Below are 25,542 nucleotides of genomic sequence, written 5' to 3' on the forward strand. Positions count from 1 at the left end.
CTGTTTCAATAACCTATAAATTATTTATAATATACATGAGAAATCAGTTTAATTATTATTTTTTTACCCCAAAATATTGTGATTTTTTTTTGGGGGGGGTAGAAACATGAAGGCCAGTCTATTCACGTATTTACAGTTATAAACATTGGGGAATTCTCTTTATTATTAAAACTGGATACAAACAAAATGAAGAATAAGTAAAGACTTAGTGTGGATTGCAAACTATTTAACTATTTTTGAATTTTAAGTGTATGAATACAGAGTTAATGGAAAATTAAAACACTACACAGTTCAGCTTTTTCAATAATTTTGGTATTGTGAAAAAAAGAACATAAGCTGTTTTAAACTAGAACTGAGAATGTCAATTTTTATTTTATTATTTATTTATTAATTTCTTGCAGTCTTAAATTTCCATTAAACATGTTAAACATTAATTACTAAAGGAAAACTCTAATTTCTTTGAACTTTATTATATTTCACTTAAGGAAAAGTGTGTGCCATAAGGGCAGTCTTCTACAGATATACAAACTATGTAGGTTTGTTTAGGCTGAAGACTTACATAGTGTAAATTAAACTAGAGGAACTTTAAAATTATTCTTTCTGTTAAATTTAGGAGGAGAGAATATGTCAAACATGCACCTTTTGTTTTACTAATTTAGTGCCATGATGTGGTATATTGCACTGGTGATAAAGCTGATAAATTTGTACAATGTTTTATATATCACAAACTATGATAACTGTTTGAAAGAGTGACAGTGGTATCAAAAATCTTTCTCTTTATACACACACACACAACACACACACACACACACACACACACACACACAACACAACACAAAGTAAAAATGAACTAATCAGGAACTTGATATAGAAATGAAAGCTTTAATTGTTTTATATTTATATATATATAAAGACTGAAAATAACAATTATTGTTCTTGGATCAGAAAATAGAAACTCCAACTTTTAACACACTGTTACATGAAAATATACAAGTTTATAAATGATTTTCTGAGAGAGTGGTGGTACCACATTGAAACTAGATTATTAAATAATTCCAAATCCAGTAGCCAAAAATTTGCTTTGATTTTAGTAATGTTAGAATACTAAAGATTGTCCATACTTTTGGTGTTATAATAATTACTTAGTGAATCTACCTTTAAATAAATTTTCTATGAAATTCTTGGTGATTCAATTAGTGTTAAAGTTTTTTGTGTTACTGTAATTAAAATTTCATGATGCTTTTGGTTTGAAGAATTTTTGGTATTAACATCAAATCTGTGAGTTGGGTATATACATTTGGTGGGTTTATTCCCAAACTAAATCTTTCTGCTACTTTCTCTTTTTTTTATTATTTTTAGATTCTGATTAACAATTTGAACTCTGTGTTGATATCTGGAAACTGAACTGCCAACAAACATTTCCAAATTTGCACTAGCTACCAGGCTATGAGGAAATAATAATTTGATCCAAAACACACTAGTGGCCACACTTGTTGTGCAATACAATAACTAGTTACTCAGTTCTGTAATGCCATTTTCTCTACAGTTTGAATGTGTGCAAGAAGATTTAACTTTTAAATAGCAACATTGTATGTCTATTATGACTAGTTTAGATAGGGTTTTCTTTAGATTAATATAACAATAATGTTAAAACTTTATTAGTTTTTCCTTTTTATGATTTTAGTATTTTTCTTGTGTGGATCCTATGCCTGTTAAACAGTTTAAAAATACTTTTCAGTGTTTGTGTGATACTGGAATCTCTTAGACATCCATCTACATCTCTTATTCCCAAAATCAAGAAATTGCTTCAGGAATTTGATCCCAAAGACCCCTATTGGATGGTATGTGTTACTTAGTAAGAATTACAATATCCTAGTGGGTTTTTTTAATTCTTTAAAATGTATGAAACTGAATGTCATATCAATGACTGCTTGTAAAGTTTCTTTGTGCAATAATTTTATGGCTATGATCAAAGTTTAATATGTATTTGAAAAACTTTTTCTTGTATTATGATGCAAATATAAAGAGTTATTAGTTTTATTTTTCTCTGTGGTCCTTCCCTATACAAATACAAATAATAAGATGCTTATTGTTCTGTTAGATTTTAATTGTTAAAGTTCTAAATATCAAAATGCCAAATTAATATTTCTTAATTTAGTATAAACTAGAACTAACCAGTGATCACAGTTGTTATAGCAACAGCTGTTAAGTGTAAATTTATAGTAAAAGGATTTTCCTGTCTGGATTTATTATCTATTAACAGAAGTTTACAATGATGTATAGTTTCTGTAAGATACAGCTGTCAATTCTAGTTGTAAATCAAAATAAATATTTTGAATTATTAGTTCAAAACTGTACTGCTTTTGGCTTTTGTTGTCAGCAAGTGGTATGACTTTCATGTCACATGCAAGTAATTGCTTGAAAACTACCATGTATAATTATCAAAATACGTGTTATAGTTGTTTGTCACATTTTAAGACTTGTTATGCTTAAAATGTGTATTTTGTTGTTATTCAGTGAGGTGTATTGAAATTCCATTGGTACAACAGATTTAAAAAATGTTTTGTACAGTTTCAGCATGTTAGGCTAAAATTGCATAAAGGCACACTTCATGCTTGCAGATGTAATAAATATAAAGGAAATCCAGTTTAATTGAAAAAAAGAAAGCTAAAAAATTATATCAAATCAAAATTCAAGTCTTTTCTCAGGTTTTCACCCACATTTACATTCTATTTTTAAAATGTAATCTTTGTGTCATTGTGTATCAGGAGAAATTTTGTTTTGCTAGTTTTGCTAAATTACAACATGGCTAAGATAAAATAAAATGTTTTTGATGTTTTCAATAATGTAAACCAATTTGTATTTTTCTTAAATGGGTCCAGTGTATTGCATTGTAAAGCTTAAATGAAACTTCATGTGATCTAGAATCTAGTTATACAGTTTTTTTTCCTGAGGTACACTGCAGAAATCTTAAGAAATATGTGCAAACAAAATGTAATATTTACAAAATAATTTCACACACTCCATGAAGCACAAAAGTAATTAACCCTTTCACCACAGATCATCACATTTGTTGAATTTATTGACTTGCATTCAAAATTTTAATAAACTACTATTTTATTAATTTGTCAATAAGTTTGTAGGTTATACTTCAAACTTCAATATTACATATGAGTTAATTTCTTAATTTAAAAGTAAATATTAAAACAACATGCCTAAATATAGATTTTAGTGAGTCACATGGTCTGTTGAATGCAACACTGTTTAAATTTTAGATGTTTCTGATGTCAGTATACTAAGAATGTTTTTGTACAAATTAGGAGCTCAAATTACTAATGTTATCAAGCTACAATGTAAAATAAGAACCTCATATATTTTTATTTTTCTGAGATATGGCTTATGTACTGAACGAAGTGTTTATCTCTTTACATTTTTGTTATGCACTGAACAAAGTGTTTACCTCTACATTTTTGTTATGTACTGAACGAAGTGTTTACCTCTTTACATTTTTGTTATGTACTGAACGAAGTGTCTACCTCTTTACATTTTTGTTATGTACTGAACGAAGTGTTTACCTCTTTACATTTTTGTTATGTACTGAACGAAGTGTTTACCTCTTTACATTTTTGGAAACACTCACTTATATACACTTTCTTCAAGAAATGACATGTGAATAACCAATCAACAGCTCAGAATGTCCCCAGAGTAGTTTTTTCAGCCATTTTATTCTGTGAAAATGCTACTATCTTCTTTCATTCTATGATATTAAAGTGGTAGGTCATGTCTTTAGTCTACACAAAGTTTCATAAATTTCAAAATTTAAGTATGTCTCAGTTACTGAGCTTCATAAATTATAGTAGAATTCTAAGATACCAGAATAGTTATTTATGCTTTTTTGGTTATTCAACTGTATATATAATATGTATGTATATGTATATAAAACCTAACAAAAATTTTGATATGTCAAATTTGAATTTTTAAAAGGCTTAGTAGCCTACATCCAGCAGTGACTAAGTATGAAGGTCATAGCGAGAAGAGATAATTGTTTGCTTTACTTCTTGTTTTATTGCTCTATATTTTAAGAAAAATAAATTTAATAATTTATTTCTAAATAATAATAATATATATACATGTATAATAATTGAAATGTGATTGTGTATTACAAAATACTAGTTCACTAAAATGTAGCCAAGGCAGGAAAGACTAAAGGTCAATTTTATATTACTGGTTATGTAACATGAGTATACTAACACCTGGTCAGTGCAAGATATGTAATGCTAGCTATGCATGTCTGGAAGGTTAACATAATAAAAGACAATAAATATATATATGTAAATAAATAGCATTGTGAGGCATAAGCTACTTAGACTAAACATTTGTATTTTTGTGTTACAATACATAGTCATTCTAGCACAAAAAAGCACTTATATTTATTTCCTAATTTTTTATGATGCTTATGAGGTTGGTCAAATGACAGATTTCTCAGTTAGAGTAAAGAAATTAACAAAAATATAAGGTCTTACTGAAAACAAAAGTTTATGTATTTAGGAGGTTCTAGAGATTATGCAAATAATATTTGAGATTTCTGGGACAAAGAATGTTTTTTAATCATAATTTAAAATCTCTTTCCTCTCAGACTAGTAAAGAAACACTATTTTCACAAACAAATCTTTAGTAAAAATATTTCTTAAAAATATCTGATTTTACGTTTACAAAATACTTGTAATCTTTACTAACTCCTATCAGATTTTACGAAAATACACATGCTGTATCAAAAGTTAGAGTGCAAATACTTAACATATGCAAATGTATAGATGAATTTGTGTTTATTATACTGAGCCTGTACAAAAAGGGTTAATGCTAATTGTTTGTGGTAAATATTTAAAACAAATGGAGAGAAGAATGATCAAGCTAGTTTGTTTATAAACTGGTATTAAAATCTTCAAGTGTTAAATTCAGAACACTTATTGCTCCCAAAGGTAATATTTAAGCTGTATAGAGATATTGAAGTGTTTGAATGTAATTTCTTTTTTATATATTTCAATGTACAATGCTACACATAAGTCAAGCCCACTCTTTAATTTTATTTACTTCAGCAAAAAATTCTTTTTATATTGATATTGAATTAGATAAATAATAATTCACATAGACAAAACTTTGTTTTCTAACATCTTAACATTCATTGTTTTCTTTATGTCAGAAACACACACAGAGTTCTTTCAAAAGCAGTTTTTCAAAAAAATTAATAATGGCAAAATGTGAACTATGTGCTTTGTTGTTTTACAAACACTATACAACCCTCTAATTAATGAGTCAGTCAAAAGTGACCAACATTTAACCACTAGAGTTGGTTAAGTATAACTGTTAATATTGTAAAAATATTTTCATACAATTTGGCTTTGGAATAGCCATATTTGGGGCTGATTGGTTTCCTTCATTTTTTGTCAGTTTTAAATGTTTTTGTGACTTTTAGTGTTTATGGCATAGAAATTTTGATATGTTGATAGCTTTATGATACTGAATTTGAGTGAAATGTCATTTTATTTGCTTATGTGCAAATTTTCTTCCCACATATTTGTTAATTTGACTTGCTTGTTAATATGCATTTGACATTAAAAATAAAACAGTTGCAGGCATGAAAACTTTAATAAGAAACAAATTGTTGTAATCCAGAGTAATGATTTTTAAAAAATTAGCTATTGGAGAACTTAAGAAAACAAACACATGCAATGACAGATGTCAAAGGATACACTGATTGCATTTCTAATTAAAAAGAGTTTATCACATGAATTAATTAGTCATAAACTCTACTGATTGTTGTTAGAGTGTTTTGTTGACGAGAATACATCTCTAGTTACTACAATGTTGTTTGTTTGTTTTTTTACAAAGAACATTCCTTAAATAAGGATTTTCAAGTTAATGGACAAAAATATGGAATTTGAGTACATAAATATTAAATGTTTTGCAGAGTTTGTATGGAGAATTCCTGAGGATGGGGGGGATAATGTATTTTGTTCCATGTGACTCACTGCCATCTTGAAATAGCAATGTCAACAACCTACCATATTCATAAACTTTACAAGGGTCTAATAGCCTCAACGTAAATAGGTAGCACTGTGAACATTTTTAAGTATATACATAAAGATACTGAAGTAATGTAATTTCTGTTTTTGTACTGCCAAGATTGTTTTGCAGTTTTGACAAGATGCATAAAGTAAGTGAACATTTCATTTTTTATGTTAATTCTTAAAAGTGTAAACTTTCAATGTTTAAAATTTGGTACTGTAAATAAGTTCTCTGTTTTAGGGTGAGTCATCTAACAAGAATCTCCAGGAAGATGACCTGACTGTTCTTGATATTCCTGTATATATCTTGAAATTTACACTGGATGTTCTTGAAAATAAGAGGTGACGTACTGGGAAATTTTTCAATTTTTTTTTAAAATACTTTTTATTATAGAATCTTCTTCTTTTTTCTTTTTTTTGTAAAGAAATACTACCTGCCAAACAAAAATTCTCAGATAGATTTGGTGTTGTTAAGCTTGCTTAGTACTTTCATTTGTAATTGTTTTTAAAGTAATTAAGGTTAGCTTTCTCTCCATGGGTATCTTTTTTTCTGAGCATGTCACGAGGTTTTAGTAAGTTAAATACAAAATTTAATGAACCTAGTTTTTTTCGTAGTGTACCAATAAATGCAACATAAAACTAGCTAATAATCCGTATATTAATAGTATACAAGTTTTAAGTTTTTACTCTTATAAGGCAATATTTAAAAATTTATAATATCCGTTAATGTGAGAATTGTTCTATTTATTTTCTAGGTATCCCTCTATTCTCTAATTTATTTACCATCCTTCTAACAAGTACAAAAATTTAATTTAAATCACTCATCATAATATCATCATCACCCAGTCAAAGCATAATTTTTGTAGCCTTCAATTTTATTTGGTTACAGAACCATAAAATAGACAATGAAACACCTCTTTCTATACCCACCTGTAACATTCTTTGTTACAGAAGTTTCTAGTTCTCTCTGATACCTCACACTGTATTATTTATAACTAACAGAAAGACATGGTTGTAATTGATCAAATTAGATAGTGTATTTTTTTGTTTTATGTAAAGTGAATTGCACTTTCAGTTCAAAATTTATTCCTATGGATGGTCTTAGCTGAATTTTTAACAGCTCTTTTTACATAATTATCGAGCCAAAAAATTGTAGTAGTTATGGGACATTGTCTACTTTTGCTATTATTCTGTTATTTGGCTTATTACTAAATTAAAAAATTACTTAAATGCAGTAGTACCATTATTATAAAAAATAGGTTTAAGTGTCATTGACATTTTATATCAAAAAAACAAAGAATGAGGCAAGTACATTATTTCTTCTTTTTTTATGTGTAATTTTTATTTATTATGATAAAAGTAACTAAAGTGTAAAAAATAGGAACTTTTGAAGATTTGTTAAAGTTAGATAAGGAAAAATACATAAATTTTCATAAGGTATGTTTGCAAATAGCTTGTAATGTGATTTGATAGCATAACATGATTTGCACATTTTCAAAGTGATTTATAACATAATGGTACAAATAGTAGTCATATATGGTCCAAAGGATAATAAAATCATAAAATTTAAGTATAAATACACACACTAATATGAGCTTAAAGCTGCTTAGAATAAACAAATGTTTTGTGTTACAATTTAAAATTATTCTAGAAAGAAAAAGATAATTTGGACTTATTCCAGTTTTTTATTTTTGATGGTTACAAGGTCAATCCAGTTGATAAATCTTATATAAAATTAGTGTGGAGGAAATAACAGATAAAGTTTTACTGCAAAAAAAAAACAAAAAAACGCTTGAAATTTATTTATGAGGTTTTAGAGATTACACAAAAGGAATTTGAGAAGAAAAGTATTTGCATTCTTAACATGGAAATAACTTTATGCTCAGACTAGTAAAAATACTTCATTAAAAAAAACTTGTACATAAAAACTCAAAAGACTTCTAAAGTTTGCTAAAAGTCTGCCAAATTCTGTGAAAATACACATCCTGTATTGAAAGTTAGAGCATGAATATTATAACAAGTACAAAATAGTTACAAGGTAGGTTGAATTTATTAACCTCAAAGAATAGAGTGACTTTCTTTTCATTATTCATTTTGCAAAATAAAAAAATATTGGATTTTGTTTCGGTTTCCATTTAAGAATGTGAATGTATGGCAGTGTGAGTTACTCTTAGAGGAAAGCCACATTTTAAGCTTTTAACAAGTGTTGCATATCTGCATTTAATTTTTATGATCTTTGTATTAATCTCTCAGCATTCAGGTCGAGCATCCAAGAGAATTATTCATGCCCATTTTGTTTTAGTTAGAAATCCAATTAAATTATAATAGCTATAGGATATTGTTTGCATTGTGAATATTGTTATTCTGCGTTATTTCAAAATAGATAAAAATTACTTAGTTTACTTGTATTAAAAAAATAGGCTTAAAGTTCATCAGCAGCTGATAGTAAACGAAATGAGATCAAACTCATTTACTACATTTCTTATTTCTATATATATTTTTTAATTTTTATTAGAAAAGTAACTAAAGTGTAAAAATGACTTGTATGAGGGTTAGATATGGGTAAATCAGTTAAGACAATGGGTCAGGGGTCAAATAACATGTCATTTTATTTGTTGATCTGCATTCAAAATTTTATTGAACTACTATGTTATGAATATATATCAGTAAGTTTGGAATCATATTGTAGATAATAATTCAAACTTTAATATTGTATAAAAGTTAATTTCTTAATTTAAAAGTAAATATTAAAAGAACACACCAAAATTTTATTTTAGTGAGTCACACGGTCTGTTCAGTGCAGTACTGTTTAAAATTAGGTGTTTTTGATGTCAATATACTATGTCAAAGTCTGTTGTTGTACAAATTATAAACTCAAATTACTAATGTTATCAAGCTACAACGTAAAATAAGAACCTCATATATTTTTATTTTGCAAAGATGTGACTTGGGTACTGAATCAAGCACAGTGTGCTTTGTTCGCCTCTTACCATTTTTGTAAACAGTAGTAAACTAGTATTTTGTAACATGCAGTTACATTTCAATGATTAGACATTATATATATTATTAAACTTATTTTTCTTAAAATACAGAACAATAAACAAAGAAGTAAAGCAAACAATTATCTCTTCTTGCAACAACTTTTTTACTCAGTTGCTGCTGGATATAGGTTGTTAAGCCTTTAAAAATTTTGCACATGAAGGATATCAAAAATTTTTTTGGTTTTATATGTATAGTTGAATAGCAAAAAAACCATAAGTAACTACACTGATATCACAGAATTCCAATATAATTTATTAAGCTTAATAACTAAGATGTATTTAGATTTTTAAAAAATATGAAACTTTCAGCAGACTAAAGACACAACCTCATTGAAATCTTGGATCAAAAGAATGTAGCAGCCTTTTCAAAGATTTAAAATGTCTGAAAAAAACAACAAACACTCTGCTGACCTTCTAAGTTGTTGATTTGTTATTCGCATGTCACTTATATACACTTATTTCAGTATATGACATGTGAATAACCAATCACAACATTTTTTTTGCTATTCAACTGTATATATATAAAACCTAAACAAATTCTGATATCCTCATGTGCAAAATTTTTAAAGGCTTAACAACCTATATCCAGCAGCAACTGAGTACAAAAGTTGTAGCAAGAAGAGATAATTGTTTGCTTTATTTCTTTGTTTATTGTTCTATATTTCAAGAAAAATAAGTTTATATATATTATTATTTAAAAATAAATTATTAATGTCTAATAATTGAAATGTAACTGTATGTTACAAAATACTAGTTTACTAAAATGCAGCCAAGACTGCATTACTATGTATGTAGCATGAGCGCACTTGGTCAGTGGAAGATATGTAATGTTAGCTATGCTTGTCTGGAAGGTTAACATAATGAAAGATAATAAATATACAAATGTAAATAAATAGCATTATGAGGCATAAGCTACTTAGACTAAACATTTATATTTTTGTGTTAGGTATTTTGGTCAGCAGACTACTGTGCTTGTTAATCAGGATAAATATCACTACTAGTAATCACATACCACCCTGCCAAATTGCAAAGTAATAATTTATGTTAATTTCCTAATTTTTTTATGATGGTTGCAAGGTTGATCAAGTGACCAACCCCACATAGTTAGAGTATAGAAAATAATATAGAATGTAAAGCCTCACTGAAAAGAAATGTTTGAAATTTATATGCAAAAACGGCTCGTTTGGGTTGAGAAAATATTTTACATAGAAGAGCGAACAACGTTTCGACCTTCTATGTAAAATATTTTCTCAACCCTAACGAGCGGTTTTTGCATATAAATTTCTCAACAAGGGGGTTTCTCGACATCACTGAAATTATTTGAAATGTATTAAGAAGGTTCTAGAGATTGTGCAAATAATATTTGAGATTTCTGGGATGAAGAATAGTTTGTTTGTTTTTCAATTTTAACGTGAAATCACTTTGCACTCAGCATAGTAACAAAAAATATTTTCACAAACAAATATTTGGCAAAAATATTTCACTGAAAAATCTCATTTTTGGTGTACAACAGACTTGTAATATTGTCTAAAAGTCAACCAAATTGTGTGAAGATTTGCATTTTGTATCAAAAGTTATAGTGCCAAAACTTAATACATGTAAACATGTAGATGAATTTGTGTGTATTATACCTAAACTGTAACAAAAGGGTCAATCATGCTAGCATGACATATGTGTTCATTGGATGATTTACAATTAGTTTGTTGGGATTATTAATTAAACATGGTTCAAAGAGAAATAAAGCAATAAAATTAAATATAAACGGATGTAGACTGCTATAACAAGCCTTAAGCTGTCTGTGATAAACTTGTAGTTTGCTGTTCCATTCTGCAGCTTTTCTAGAAATAAAACAGGTAATTTGTATTTATTTAGCATTTTTATAGTGATTACAAGATTGAGTAATTCAACTAAGTTAAGCTAAAGAAAATAAGAGAAAATAGTTTTCCTGAAAAATTATTCAGGATGTGTTTAGATGTTATGCAAAAAGTTTTAAGTTTATGGGAACTGGCACCTATGAGAGATCTGCATGATGAAGATACTTCAGAAGGTTAGGATTCAATGTTTGGTGTTTAAATATGGAAATGGAAAGGCAGGCAATTTATTGATATAACTGTGTTATACTAATTGTAAAATATTTAATTTTGTGGGTTGGCCTTGTGAATAGCATGCTAGTTTGTGAATCCCAGCTTTCATAATTTGCATCTCACTTTTTCAAAATCTCACTTCAAACTTTGAGAAGCAGTAATGTATCACGGCAGTGATAGTAAATCTCACTATTCATTTAGAGTTGACAGTGGCAGTTGTTGACTAATCTTGTGTCATGCTTTTTAATTTAAAATTATGGATGGATATCATAGATTACCCTTGGGTAACTTTGTGCAAGTATTTGAAACAAGGAAATACAGTGCAGATCAAATTCTGTACATTAGTTGTAGGATGTATCTGTGAACTCTTAACACATAAATGCTTGTGAATGTAAAGAGATTTTCGAAGAACGTATTAGAGGGACTATAGTATTTTGGTCAGCATACTACTTTGCTTGTTCATCGGGATAAATATCACTAGTAGTAATCACATATCACCCTGCCAAATTGCAAGGTAATAATTTTCACATCTCATATCTTAGTCTGAAAAATGTTCAATATCTGCAGGAGATAATTTGGAAAAGCCATACCACAGCCTTCAGAATCATAACTGATATGTGAAATAATATTCAAGGCAGCTTGTACCAGATTGTAGTTTTAGTTGAGAGTATGCTTTCTGATCCAGCAACAATGTATTCAAGTTATTAAGTGCATGTTACCAAAACTTTCTTCTGTGACTGGATATTAATATACTTTTACATACTATATTTAGCAGTCCACTACTTAGTTTAACTTCTGGTTGTATATACATATTTGGATTGTGAATTTTTCTATTTTATGCTTGAAGGAAAACTGCTCTTTTTCTTTGAGAGCAAGTATTTTAATATGCTCTGTATTTAAAGGTAATAAGAAAGTGAAAAACATGAAGCACATAAACTTAATAAATATTTTTTATTACTAGATTTATTTATTGTGCATGCTTAGAGATTGTGATTAATATAGTAATTTAATGAATAAAGCAGAATTTTAAACTGCTGTTAAACTTCTTTATATTTATTGTTTAATTAAAGTTAACTGCAAATCTGTTTCAGGCAATTTTTTTTTGTGAAAAATATCAGTTTTAATTAAAAGGTTTGATGATACGTTAGTAATGTATGTGATGATACGTTAGTAATGTATGTGATGATACGTTAGTAATGTATGTTCAAATTTAAACCTTTATCACAGAAAAGATCTTCTTACTCAAATGGTTGATAGCACTCTCTTTGATTACAATCCTGTGGATAAACTTGAAGCGGTGGAGAAGAAAATATTACTTTTGAGGAGACGGATATTTGAACTTGAGTCAACCAAAGGTAAAAAAGATCATTAAAAACATGTTATTCCAAGACATCACTTTGGAATTCTATCAAGACCAAGGTTCTAAAGTCAGAACCTAGGATTCACTCCTTTATATTCTGAGAGGGAAAGTTAATTAAAAACTACTTCCCACCATGAGTTTCACTATATTTATTTATTCAGGATATTCTTACTAAATAAAATTATAACCAGTAAAATGAGCACAAAAATAGACTCTGAGATATGAAATTGTGTATTTTGTTTCTTTGTGATCTGTAAACTGTTGTATTGGTCTGATTATAGGGTAATCTCCAATTTTAAAAAAAGCATGGAAAAAAATTGTCATAACGTCGTTTTCTTTGGTCCATAAAATCAGTAATATAGTTGAACAGCCTACAGGACAGTTAGTTGCATAATGTAATGATGACCTTGAGCAAACATCTGGCTTGCATGCATACGTGGATGTTATCTGGATGTTCAGGAATGCAACAGGCTATACTAGGAAGGAAGGGGCCTGTGGTCAGCTGAGATTAGAAGGCTATTATGAATTTTACAGCCTAATTATGAATTGAAAAACATTTGCCTTGTAATCAGGCTAGTATGGTATTTATGAAATTTTTTAGATTTTTTTTTTCAATTATGTGTGTGTGATTGATAACTAGAATGTTGATGAAATTATGGAAACTTAATACACACTCGAGCATAACCATGAGTGTAGTTACTGATGGAAACTTTTTATTTTGTTAGATACCTAGTCATTTTAAATGATACAATCACATTTTTACATACTTGTGTAAACATTTGGGGTGGGGATTTATTTATAATATTACTTTAGAAGTGAGTATGTGTATCTTAAAGCAGAATAGCAGATTTTTTTACTGTTGTTATTTACTAAAAAAGTGTTTAACACCACTTTGTCTAACTGTTGCATCAGAGGTGAAATTTTAAAGTGGAGTTGAACAATCTGGATGGAAAGAATTTAATAATTTTATGTCATTGATAAACATATATAATTAAAAACGAAACGAGTTTGTATGATGAAAAAATTAATAAAAATTAGGAGGCATGAATTCTGAAAGTAGTAGAAACTTTTAAAATAGTTTAATTCTCATTTATGAATATATTAATAAATTTATGAATATGTAAGTATTTGCTGGAGATTTAATTCAAATGATAATGCTCTTTGCTGAACATGTTACATTCATGGTTACTTAAATATTAGTTACTGAATGTATGGAAATATTATTGTATATGTATAGATTTCACTTCTAGCCACAATGATATACTCCCATGCTGGGACAGTGGTAAGTCTACTGATTTACAATGCTAAAATCAGAGGTTGATTTCCCCTTTGATTGACACAGCAGATAGCCAGATGTGACTTTGCAATGAGAAATCTCACACACACACTATTATATAACTGCATGATTTATTTATATTTATTTGAAGTAATATAAAAACATGCATGTGTGTATAATTCACATGTTAGTGTGATTCAAATAAAATTTGTTAAAAAAAGTTTACAATTTTCTTTCCATGTATTGTTTAATCAAAATAGATTAGGACTTTTAGCACATCTCTTATTTCAAGTGTTTCATTACTGTATTACTTTCCTAAAAAAATTTAATTGTTACATAACTATATTTTTAGATCTGTTTTTGTTAACTCTTTCAGTGCCAAGTTTGTAGATAAACGACACTTCCAATGCAAAGTTTAATTTCATATACACAGTAAGAAACAGAAATGATTTGACATTTCATTGCTTTTCTGAAATTTGAAATCCTTAAACAGTGGGAATGTTGAAGGTAATATCATCAGTTGATAACAGCTGCTGTTTAAGGGTTAAACTTTGGAAAGTTTGAAGGAGAATGCTCTTTCATCACGATATCTAAAGTGATGCATGCTGTTGCCACAGGGAGGAGATGTGAAGAATGCCTTGCTTGCTGGAATATTTGACTCACTTTAGCAGTTATGTTAAATTCTAGCTATTTGCATTACTTATTCAACTTGGAATTTTTTCTATGGTCTTGCAAAACGTTTTTGTAGTGCAGGTATGTATTACTTCAAAACTGCTAGTAGTTTAAATTTTAGCCTATCTGTCTATATGCAAGTAGTTTGAATTGTTTTGCAAGTGGTATACATATAATTAACTTCCAAGCAGAGTAAACTACCTTCTTAGAGTGAAATTAAACATTTAAGATAAGATTTTCTTGAATGTTATATATACTATTTACAATTAGAATGCAAATAACACTTAAGTGTAACACGATATTTTCATAGACATTACATGTACCTCTTACAAGTTAGATATATGTAACACTGAGATGTTGCAAGGAAACTTTCGTGAACATTATATATACCTCTTACAAGTAAGGTGTATGTAACTCTTAGGTTCAGCAGAAAGGTTTTAGTTGGCTTTATATATATCTCACACAAAGTGGCATGAAAGACACTTTGGTATTACTTGAAACTTTTATATGGATCTTTTTCCAAGTTGGAAGAAACGCTCAGGTGTATTAGTAGTGTTTGGGGGAACAAAACAAACCTTAAATACAGTAGCTGTGTACAATCTAGTATATTTATAATATCATAGGCAATGCATGCTGCTTGGACTGTTAGGCAATTTGGGTAGATGAATTACCAACAATGCATACATTTTGTAATATGATCTATAATCTCAGATCTTAATGCTTGCAAAGAAACATGGACATGTGATTACTCTGATTCAGAGCAAGGATAACTATTTAACTTTTAAAATATAACTGCCTTTTACAGTCACATTTTTAAGAAGTTAAAGAAGGAATCCATCCTTTTGTAATAAAGTTTTAAAAAAGGTTGCTTTAGTAGTTACTGTCATTAATTTTCATGTACAATCAGTAGGAACTAAAATTCATCTTTTAAATACAGTGTTTTTCAATCAGTGGGCAGAATAAATTTAGGTTAAATGTGTTTGTTATATCTGTGTAAATGTTATATAAATATGTCAGTATATTTGAGAGAAACCTATTTAAACTAATTATCTGTCTTGTAAATAGCTGATGAGAATGACATGTAAAAGTATGAGTGACTTCAGTATAATTTAAAGTTAATATTATTATTATTATGTGTAATAATCTTTTCTTGTTGATATACAGGGAAAATAACGATAGAAACTGATGAGGATTCAGGTACGAGTGAGACTGAAAATAAATCCTCTGCATGGCTAGAGCATAAAAAACATAACTCACGTTTAACTGATTCATCAAAAAATAGCAGTGTTTTAAGTAAACAAAGTAAGTAAATAAAATCTTACTTTTATATCTTGTATCTTTTTACTGTGTTAATGGAAATAGTTTTTGTACATTAAAATGATCTTTTTATGTGTTTCTTGCCGCTTCCATGTTTGTGCATGTGTTATATGATTTTAACAGCATATAAGTTACATATGTTTTTGATGTATTCATTCATTATATAAGTTTTTTTTGTAATACTTTAAATAAAAATGTTCATGTTCTATGTAATACTTTTTGGGCTCTAAAGTTAGGGGACTCGTGGTTAGGGGTCTTGAGTTGCATTCTGCAAGTTATAGGATTGAAACCTTTTGAAGTTTTTTACATACCTTTATTTTTGTGCTATTTTATAATGTGAGTATCATGTGACTTCCCTCCACTGATCCTTCTGCACCACCTGTACTGTCACAGGTAGTTCCCTCTACAATTCTAGCACAATCTTCATTTTCTCAGTTGCTATTACAGTGTATAGAGGTCTTTATTTTGCTCCAAGTGCTTGCTTTTCTTTGTTGTTGTGATTGCATTTCAGTCCTTCACCAGTTTAACATGTTAACTTTCAAATTTTATTTTTGTTTTTCGAAGAATTCTTCAATAACGTAAATTCTAATTAAAAATATAAATTAACTTTATGGTGGCAGATGATGAAGTTTTAACTGATATTGAGGATAGTAATGTCATTAGTCCTCAGTAAGGTATGTTGATAGTATCTTCCTAGGAAGTTCAGGCCTTAATTCACAGAAAGCTGGACACGTTTACTCAGCAGTCCACTTGTCAAACTGTCCTTGTCCCAACTTCATCAGTTTGAATTCTTCATGCCTCTTTTTATTTCCCCATCCCTTACCCTATTCTAGACATTCCCATTCTTACCCTCATTTTTCCAATTCTTTTAAGGGTCAGAGGTGCAGGTGATGGGGTATTTTTTTCATAACAGGTGGGGAGCCAGACTGTAGCAGTTCTCAACCATATAGCATATTTTGCACAATAGATATGTGGATTTTGTATGTTTTGTCAGAGGGTCTTTGTCTTCAGTTCAGGTCCCCTACCTTCAATTCTCCTCCCTTGTTTCCTTCCCTCCTCCTCAGGATTATGCTTCATCCAGTCATCTCACAGTGATGAATAGATTGTGCCCACTTGTTCTTCTAAATTGGAATCTTAATGTTGTTCTTGTACTGTCCTTTTTCTTGAACCCATTGCTACATGTTCCATGTACAATCTTTCTCTTACGACTTGCTTCGTTTTCTCTTGGAAAGTGATCATCATCATTCCATTGTTTATGCCATTAATGTTTCCTGTATCCTTTACCATTCATCTTATTTTGTCCTTTATCTGGATCAGGCCTTCATTCCTAAGACAGCTACTGCCTATGAAGGTTGTTTTGTCCTTTCTCCCATATCCTTGACATCTATTTAACATCTTTGTTCATGTGCAGATCTGTACTGTCTTTTCTATTCTGCATTGTTAAGTGCCTTGTATCACCCCCTTTCATGGCTTCTGTTCCCACCTATTTATTTCTTGGAATCCTTTTGTTTCCTGGTATCTCCTATTACCCTTATTGGCTGATTTTGATAATGTACAGCTTGCACATTCTGATATGTCCATGGATAGTTGATGGCTGCTCATTGTTTAATCACACCAAATCTTTCATTTAACTATGTTCTAAGCTGCTCAAATATGTTGACCTTTGAGGGAGATAATTAAAACAGGTATGTGGGAAAACTCCCAATACATTTGTAACAAACTATGCATGATTTGGCTGTGTCTTCCTCCTGTGGTAACTTTCTGCTCGTATGTTTGCCTTTGACTGGGGTAAGTTGACCTGTTATTATCTTTTTCAGTTGATAGACATCATATTTCAAGATCTCACTTAGTAGTGGGTATTGTATAAAATTTTAAATGCTCACTGTAAAGATGAGATATTTCTGTAAGACCATTGGTTGTTTTTCCAGTTGTATGTTTGTATGCATGCATACAATTTTTTCTTATGCAGTTTACAGTCATTTAGCTCTAGTTACTTAGTCTATTTCACATTATCTAGCACTTTACTGTGACTAACTATTCCTGAATTACATACAATGACCTTTGTGGTGGAATAATGCAGTATCTGTTGACAATGGGCTGATCCTGAATTATAAGACCAATTTCATATCACTATTTATTTACTATACTTTTCTTGTTGTTTTATTTAAAGGGGAGTATCACTCTTGTTTCTACCAACATCCTTCACAATACATCAGTAGACTTGCTACAGTGTGCCCCAAGACTCTTTCCTAGATACATAATTCTTCAAGCTTGACGTTATTTATATGCTAGATATTTCATATGTTCACTTAATGCTGATTCATGGCATAGTTATATACACTTATGCAAAACAAAATGTTGTACATCTTTTATTTGAAAATATGGAGCCTGCATCATATATTCTGCCCTATATATATTACTATTTTTTTACTGGGCGAGTAGCACACCTGTTTAAAAAGTAGTGATTTACACCCCACAGGTTTCTTCTTCTGGCATACCCATTCTTTTCAAGTGGTTGTTATCTGCTTACTTTAGTACTGTCATATTTTCACTTGTCCCTCCACCTTTTCAGTGATGGATTCTAGCTTTTGATGAGAGGAGATAGTATAGTTTTGGAAGTTAACATTTTCCTTCACTGAAAATGTATTTATAATAGGTACTTATTTCACTTCACCCATTTCTTACTCTTTCTTCTCTCTCTGATTTACTAGTATTTTGGTTTGTAACTGCTAATTCTCAAAAGTGAGGGTTTTGCTAGAATAGTAGAAGGAGCAACCTACATTAGTATAAATGGTTCAGTACAATTGGTGGAGGGTAATCACATGATATGCACGTGTTCTGTAATGATGTGAAATTAAAGGGGTACAACAGACTGATGCACTGTTAGTGAAAAACATTTTAGCAATGCTTAGAGAGCAAATCAATGTTGAGATAGCTTTAAGTGTGAAGAACTACATTTTCCATGTAGGAAAATGTTAACTTTCATCAAATAAGCAGGCTGCTTTTTTTAAAAGGTTTTATGTTTGGATGGAAGAACAAACACCCTTTAATGATATCAAAAGGTCTTGATCCATCCATGCATGCAGGATTTAGTACAATTTAATTGAATGAACATGTTTTTGTTTCCTCCTTAGAACTGAAGTGGGGAGTTGACCTCACTTGGACAAAATATGACACAGACAACAGTACATATAAATCAACAAAACCTTCAGAATCTGAAATTATTGACCAAGAGTTGAAATGTTCTTTCAATAAGAATGATGAAAATGGAGATTTTATAAAAGTGCTTAGAAAAAAACTCAAAGACCTTCAAGAGAGTAAGATGCAAAAAAAACAAGATCCTGATGAAAAGTCAAAGGAAGAATGGTTAAATAAAAATCTTAGTGCTAAAACTACAGACCTGTTGCCTGTGTCAAAAGTGTCACCTGTTATGCCTGTAACTCCAATGGCTGTTACTCAAGCTCAGTCCAAGTCTTTATATCATTATGGGCCAATATATCCTTATGTTTCAATTTCTCCCATGGTTCAGCAGCAATTTCACCAACTACAGTACAGTTCTCTTCCCGTGCCCCAAATACAAGTACCTCCTTACATACACCAAACACTAGTTTACCCAAACGAGAATGTTCAATACAGCAGAGTGGTTAACAGTTTTCCTTCAAGTATTGATTTTCAAGGTACATGTCAAAATGTTTCAACTGTTCCTGGAAACTTCCAACACTAGAATTATGCAAAAAGTCATGAACTAGGTTGTTATGGCAGTCCAAATACTTCATTGCCACTGCACTGTTCAGTGTGGTCTTCTAAAACATAACTGTTTAATTGATTTTTAACTGTTCTTGTAGTTCCCACAAGACATCGTAATTTTACACTTGAATAACAGTGACAACAGCTGCAGGTATTAATAATAACTTTCATTTTTCTTATTTTTATTTATGTTTTAAGTTACAACTTCAGTAATTTTGAACTTGTAAATTTCAGTTACACTAGGATTTGTTGAATAAAGGTGTTCAACATCATGTACAGGTTTTATTGGTAATTGCTTAGTATTTGTTAAAACGTTTGTACCACTTAAAAGAATGGAAGCTTCAATGCAAAGACGATTGTATGAAGGAATACACACATCAACAAATATTTTGTGATCAATAAATGTTTCTTTTCCATATGTGTTTTATCTGAATTGATAGATTTAGTTTATAATAATCTTAGCTGTAAAAAGAAAGTAGGGAACTCCTGAAGCTAAGGAAGAATATTAATTCCAGAATATTCCTATTTTATGGCATGGAGATTCAACGAAAACATCATTATAACATAAAACAAGAAAAAGATTAATAAACAATAATGTGCAAGTATTATACAATTTAAAAGTTTTTTATTTCCTCCAAAAGAACATTAGGTTACATTATTATCACTTATTATAAAGTAAAAGAACAAAACAAAGAGTAGAAAAATAATATAAAAACCTACATGAATTAAAATGCCTAGATACAACAAACTGAATTATTACAATAACCTAACAGGCAGCAAGGGAGAGAACACAAGGAGTTGTTTAGAGTTGTACTTGTTCATCACAAGGCTTCCTTAATAGGCATTTAATGTTTGCCAAAATGTACAACTTTTGAGGACTATATAAACAAGACCACCTCATCCACTGGCTCATTTGTAACTTTGCAGGCTTATAATGATAACAATTGGGTTCAATCCACAAGGTGGACAGAGTTCAAATAAACCATTTTTTAGCTTTGTGCCCAATAACAAACAAAAAGTATTCCTTTATTCCATTATTATTTAACATGAAAAAATAAAAAGACAGTGGTTTTAACCAGATGCCTGTTTATATAGGTGAGAAGCAGAAAGCAAAGATTTTTTTCACAGACTCACTTTTATTTGAAACTTACAGAACTGGTAACAACAAATTATTACTTGTATTTTGTAGTGCCTGCTGGGTAAACCACAGACATCAGGCTACAAGCAAAACATGACACATACATTTCTCAAACGTTTTCAAAAATACCAATTGTTTGGAACAGCAAGTTAAACATAATGAAAAGATTAACTATAAGCACAAATTAGGTAACAAAGAATAAGCACACAACATCATTTGGAATACTGTGTTCAATCTTGAACCCCTTACCTTAGAAAAGACATTGAATTGTTGGAAAAGATTTGGAGAAGGGCTACTAGAATGGTGTTTCGGATGGAGGGTTTGTCATAAGGAGAGCCTGAAATTTCTCAAATTGTTTTCTCTTTAAAAAAAAAAAAAAGTTAGTGTGTGGGGGGGGTTCTAATTGAGGTGTTTAAGATTGGAAAGGGAAGTGGTAGTTTTGATATGTAATCTTTTGTTTTTATCACTAAGATTAACAGGAATAGGGGATGCAAATATAAATTCTGGCAAGGATAGGAGTCGTCTTTAGCTAAGATGTTTTAATTTGACAAATGGCATGGTTAGCCTTTAGAATGGATTGTCTTTGGATGTTACAGAAGCAGTAAATTTAAACGATTTTAAGATAAAAGCTTGATAAGTACATGAATGACAAGGGCTGGCTTTTAGATGTTTATTGTAATTTAATTTACTTTAGAGGATGGAAAAGCCAAGTTAAACCAATAGGTTCCGTATTATTCATAATATTGTTATGCTACAAATTTACAAAAATGTGAAGTTTGCTACCTCAACTGGATTTGATGAACCACATACGCCACTTTCAAGAGTATACTGTGTGCGTATAGCGAGTTTTGCTATCTCTGTTTTATGTACAAGTACAAGCATTTAATTTGTGCCTAGAAAGTAAACAGGATAAAGTGTTACTTAACTTGATTAGGCTGTTAAACAATTTGAGGAATGTTTTTTTACTTCAATGACAGACTTACTTCAAAGAGGTAACGAGTAACTATTTTACTGATGTCATTCTGATTGCCCTATAAATGTAGATGATATGTATTCAAAACGATTAAACTCGGACAATAAAGAATACTTCATCAAGGAGACAACGTGGAGCAATATTACCAATTACCCTGGCCTGTGATGGTTTTATTGTCTTGAAAGTTTTACACATTCAACAGTGATTACTCAATGCTAAATCCGAAAGTAACCATTTCTTCCATTACGCACACATTTTTCACAAAACCTCGTGTGTACTGTTAGATATAAGTGAAATATTTTTATTTGAATTGGGTCACGTTTTGTTATGCTCAAAATGTTGACAACCACTGGCTTTCGTTTTTCCTAAAACAATTACGACGTGAGAGTCGTATCCATAGTTCTAGAACACACACCGGACAACAAACCTCATGACGTGTCATTTCTGTCCTGTATTTGTGCATGTGTGTTGACATTTTTTTAAAATTATTATTTGTATAGAGGTGTAAATGACCGAAACATACTCTGTTATAGTTTGTTATAAAACGTATCTGAGAATTTTTCTTCCCGGTTCTCAAGAAAATCCTTACGTGACAGAAAAAATATTTTTGAAATCTGCAAAGCCGAATTACACCAAATGTATTATTAAAAACAAAACAATTTTTAAGAAGCTTATATTCGCAGGCTGATTATTACTACTTTTTCATTTTTTATACTTTTGAGGAAGGAAAATCGTTTGATATTAAAGATGTTTTCTTTATCAACAGATAAATTTTGTTTTACTGTTTTTATAACTATATTCTAGGCTTCACGCATACAGTAACCAGTGAACCAGCGAGGCTACACGATGGGCTATCTGTATTTCGTATACTGATGAGAATCGAATCCCGGATTTTAGCATTCTAAGTCCAGAATTATCGCTGACCTATACTTTCCCAATGTTAAAAGATCGATAGAAGCACGCCTCAGGCCTTGATCGGACTTCTAGTACACTAAAATAACTTCAAAGCAGGTACAGTTGAATCTGGGAAAATAGATACATAATAGCCCCAGGGGGTATCGAAATCTTCAATTAATCAGGCCAAAGTCCAATAGCCTCAAAATCTCCGTTAATGTGCATATGTAAGTATTGGAAGTAAATGTTTAATGTGTAACAAGGAAAGGTTTTACATTCATTCACTGTTCTCTTAACCCTTTTTAACCGAATTGATTTACAAAGTAAAATTCTCACGAATTTTCATGTTTTGTACAAAGCAAAACTTGCACGTTCCCTTACTGTAAAATCTGTATTTCAAGAAGCAGAAGAGCGTTACTGTTTGTTTTGCTGGTTCTTCAAATTCAAATAAAATAACAATATGGTTGTTGATCATCAGTTTTAGAAAGCACAAAACTCAGAAGGAATTGTTGTAGATGAACTATCGGGACATAGCACGAAACAGAAAGGACACCAAGTTAGTTACAAAATATATTATCATGCAACAATAACATGTGACATGGTAGAATTGCTACACGTCTTTAGTTTTCACCTAACAGTTCAGTGAAAGGGCGAAATGTTTACCATTGTGTTCGAACCCCTGGAATACTTTGCCTCCTCCAAGTTCCATTAAAGCATAGGAACAGTTGGCTTTAGCTGCATTCAACCTCTCTTAGATTGGTGAGAACATTATTACTCTCATAGGTTGGATCATAGGTTATCATACATTTAATGGATGGAACAAGTCAAAATGAACAAATCAACATCCAAACAGTTTGGCCTAAGACACATAATTATGCCATATCTCTAGAGAGAGAAGTCTCATCTGAAATAACTTTATCAGCAAAGGGAATTTCAGGAGTTTACGAAATACTGAGAAAAGGTAAAAACACACAGAATGTTGTACAGATATCGATGTCTAAACCCAAACAAAATAGTGAAATGCACAGCTGAGGACTAACTCGCTTTCATTAATAACACAACCAATTTTCGTAATGTCGTCCTTCCAGTAGCAGCATGATTGCAAATAAGAAGGCGTGATCCCTGACAGTTTAAACATAAAGGTTCACAATTACTGCTATCATAGTTATTATTTCCGTAGCAAACACAGGTTAAAGCTACATAATATAAAGTATTCTAATAACCACATTAATGGTAGATTATTTGAAGTGGATTTTTAAAAACCTGACTTAATGTTTTCAGAATAATAGGAAGAAAACAGACTGAGAATAATGGTGCTGGTTGGTGTGCATCAGTTTATCTAACACCCTGGACCATGTTGGACCTAAAAAACGAGCTTTGATGTTTCAATAACAACAATGTCTATTGATGACAGTTTTTCAACACATTTAGGGAGTTCCCCTAAGTCCTATTGGATAAATAATATCATTTTACCCAATAAGGATTGAAGTTTTGTCCAACAAAGAAGAAGAATCTGAAACTGTGAAACAGATCGTAAACAAGATAAGACAGTATTCATAAAAATGAGATATAATTTGGTGCCGACTGACTCACCCACCATGGAGTCTTACAAGCTGACATGCTACACTGTCGTATTTAAAAAAATGCAGCAACATTGGGATATAATGATCTCTATACGCAAACACAAATTCTAGACATAATTAGAGTGCCAAACTGCGAATCCAAAGGTGTATTCTACACTTTAGCGCCTTGATTGAATTATAACAGTTATGGTTGAAGTCCACAATTCGATTCGATTTGCTCAAGAGTTGTTAAATGCTGTTGACGTAGTATCTTTCTTCGAGCTAATTAATTAAAAAATAGGAATGGCTGTTGCATATAAATAGCGTACAATTACCTGAAAAACAAATAGTGTAATTTTTCTCTCACTTATATTAGATTGACTTGTACACATAAATATGCTTAAAATGCATATCGAATGTCAGCAGGAAATAATTTACAAAAGGTGATATCAGTACATAGTAAAATACAGCTTACAACTTTGTGTTTCCAGATAAGAATCGGGTGAATATTATAAGAAGAACGTTTGGAGAATAACTAAGATACGAATAATTTTACTTCTGTTTTTAGTAGACTATGATCGGAAATAAGCTGACCGCGTTTTTGTTTACAAACCTATCAGGGGTTCGATTCCCCTCGGTGGGCTGAGCAGATAGCCCGATGTGGCTTTGCTATAAGAAAAAAGCATGTTTAAAAAAAACGTTTACAAACCAAGTTTCATTTTTGCATAAAAGTTTAACGTAAAACGTTACTGTTTCAATATGGAAAGCTGGTCAAGTATTGAAACCAATAGCACTAACATTTGTGATAAAAAATCACACAAACTCTAGATTTTTTTTTAGGTCTTTGAGTTCTACGTGAGTTTTGTCACAAATGTTAGAATATGAATCCACTCCAATGTTATCGAAGTGCCCATTCATTTTGGCTGTCTATCGTGCTGTTTAATTAAGACAAACGTTAAAAGGTATGTATTTCAGAAAGAAAGAAAAAAAGACATGATACTCTCTTTTACCTTGAATCATAACAAGGCACAAACAAGTTACAGAATTGAGACACAGTGTACAACAACGCATGTCATAAAGTTAAGAATCTAGTTCAAATCCCAGGGGAACGTTGTTACATTGGTTGTGATATATGACAATAAATAAAAACGGAAAATTATTAACGAAAAGAACAAAAGCACAACAAGGTACCAATTTGTATATCAATACAGGATATCAAACTTATTTCTTTGGAAGGGATGTACTACCATGAGCGGATTGAGATACCGGTGGGCCAACGCACTTGACGTATTCTCAAAATTTTATTTTGAATTAAAATTTTATTTTAAATTTTCAATTGTTAAGCTAGTAAGTGATATTACTCGGTGTGGCCCTTTATTACTAATCCGCATGTTAGTGCTACTGTAGTGTATT

At 30.4% G+C, this 25,542-nt stretch overlaps 1 protein-coding gene across 5 annotated transcripts in view; it reads left to right on the forward strand.

The window, feature by feature from the left end:
- Nucleotides 1-19,978, forward strand: part of LOC143248825 (tudor domain-containing protein 5-like) — a 103,317-nt gene extending 83,339 nt beyond the window's left edge. For all 5 annotated transcript variants that reach the window (XM_076497617.1, XM_076497613.1, XM_076497615.1 and 2 more), the window contains exons 19-23: nucleotides 1,739-1,841; nucleotides 6,307-6,407; nucleotides 12,418-12,545; nucleotides 15,663-15,800; nucleotides 18,950-19,978. In XM_076497617.1, coding sequence (XP_076353732.1) covers nucleotides 1,739-1,841; nucleotides 6,307-6,407; nucleotides 12,418-12,545; nucleotides 15,663-15,800; nucleotides 18,950-19,539 — 1,060 coding nt within the window. In that variant the 3' untranslated portion in view covers nucleotides 19,540-19,978. The remainder of the gene's footprint in view (nucleotides 1-1,738; nucleotides 1,842-6,306; nucleotides 6,408-12,417; nucleotides 12,546-15,662; nucleotides 15,801-18,949) is intronic.
- Nucleotides 19,979-25,542: the final 5,564 nt, after the last annotated feature.

Source organism: Tachypleus tridentatus, chromosome 4, assembly GCF_004210375.1.
Source record: "Tachypleus tridentatus isolate NWPU-2018 chromosome 4, ASM421037v1, whole genome shotgun sequence".
In the NCBI taxonomy this organism is placed as follows: Eukaryota; Metazoa; Arthropoda; class Merostomata; order Xiphosura; family Limulidae; genus Tachypleus; species Tachypleus tridentatus.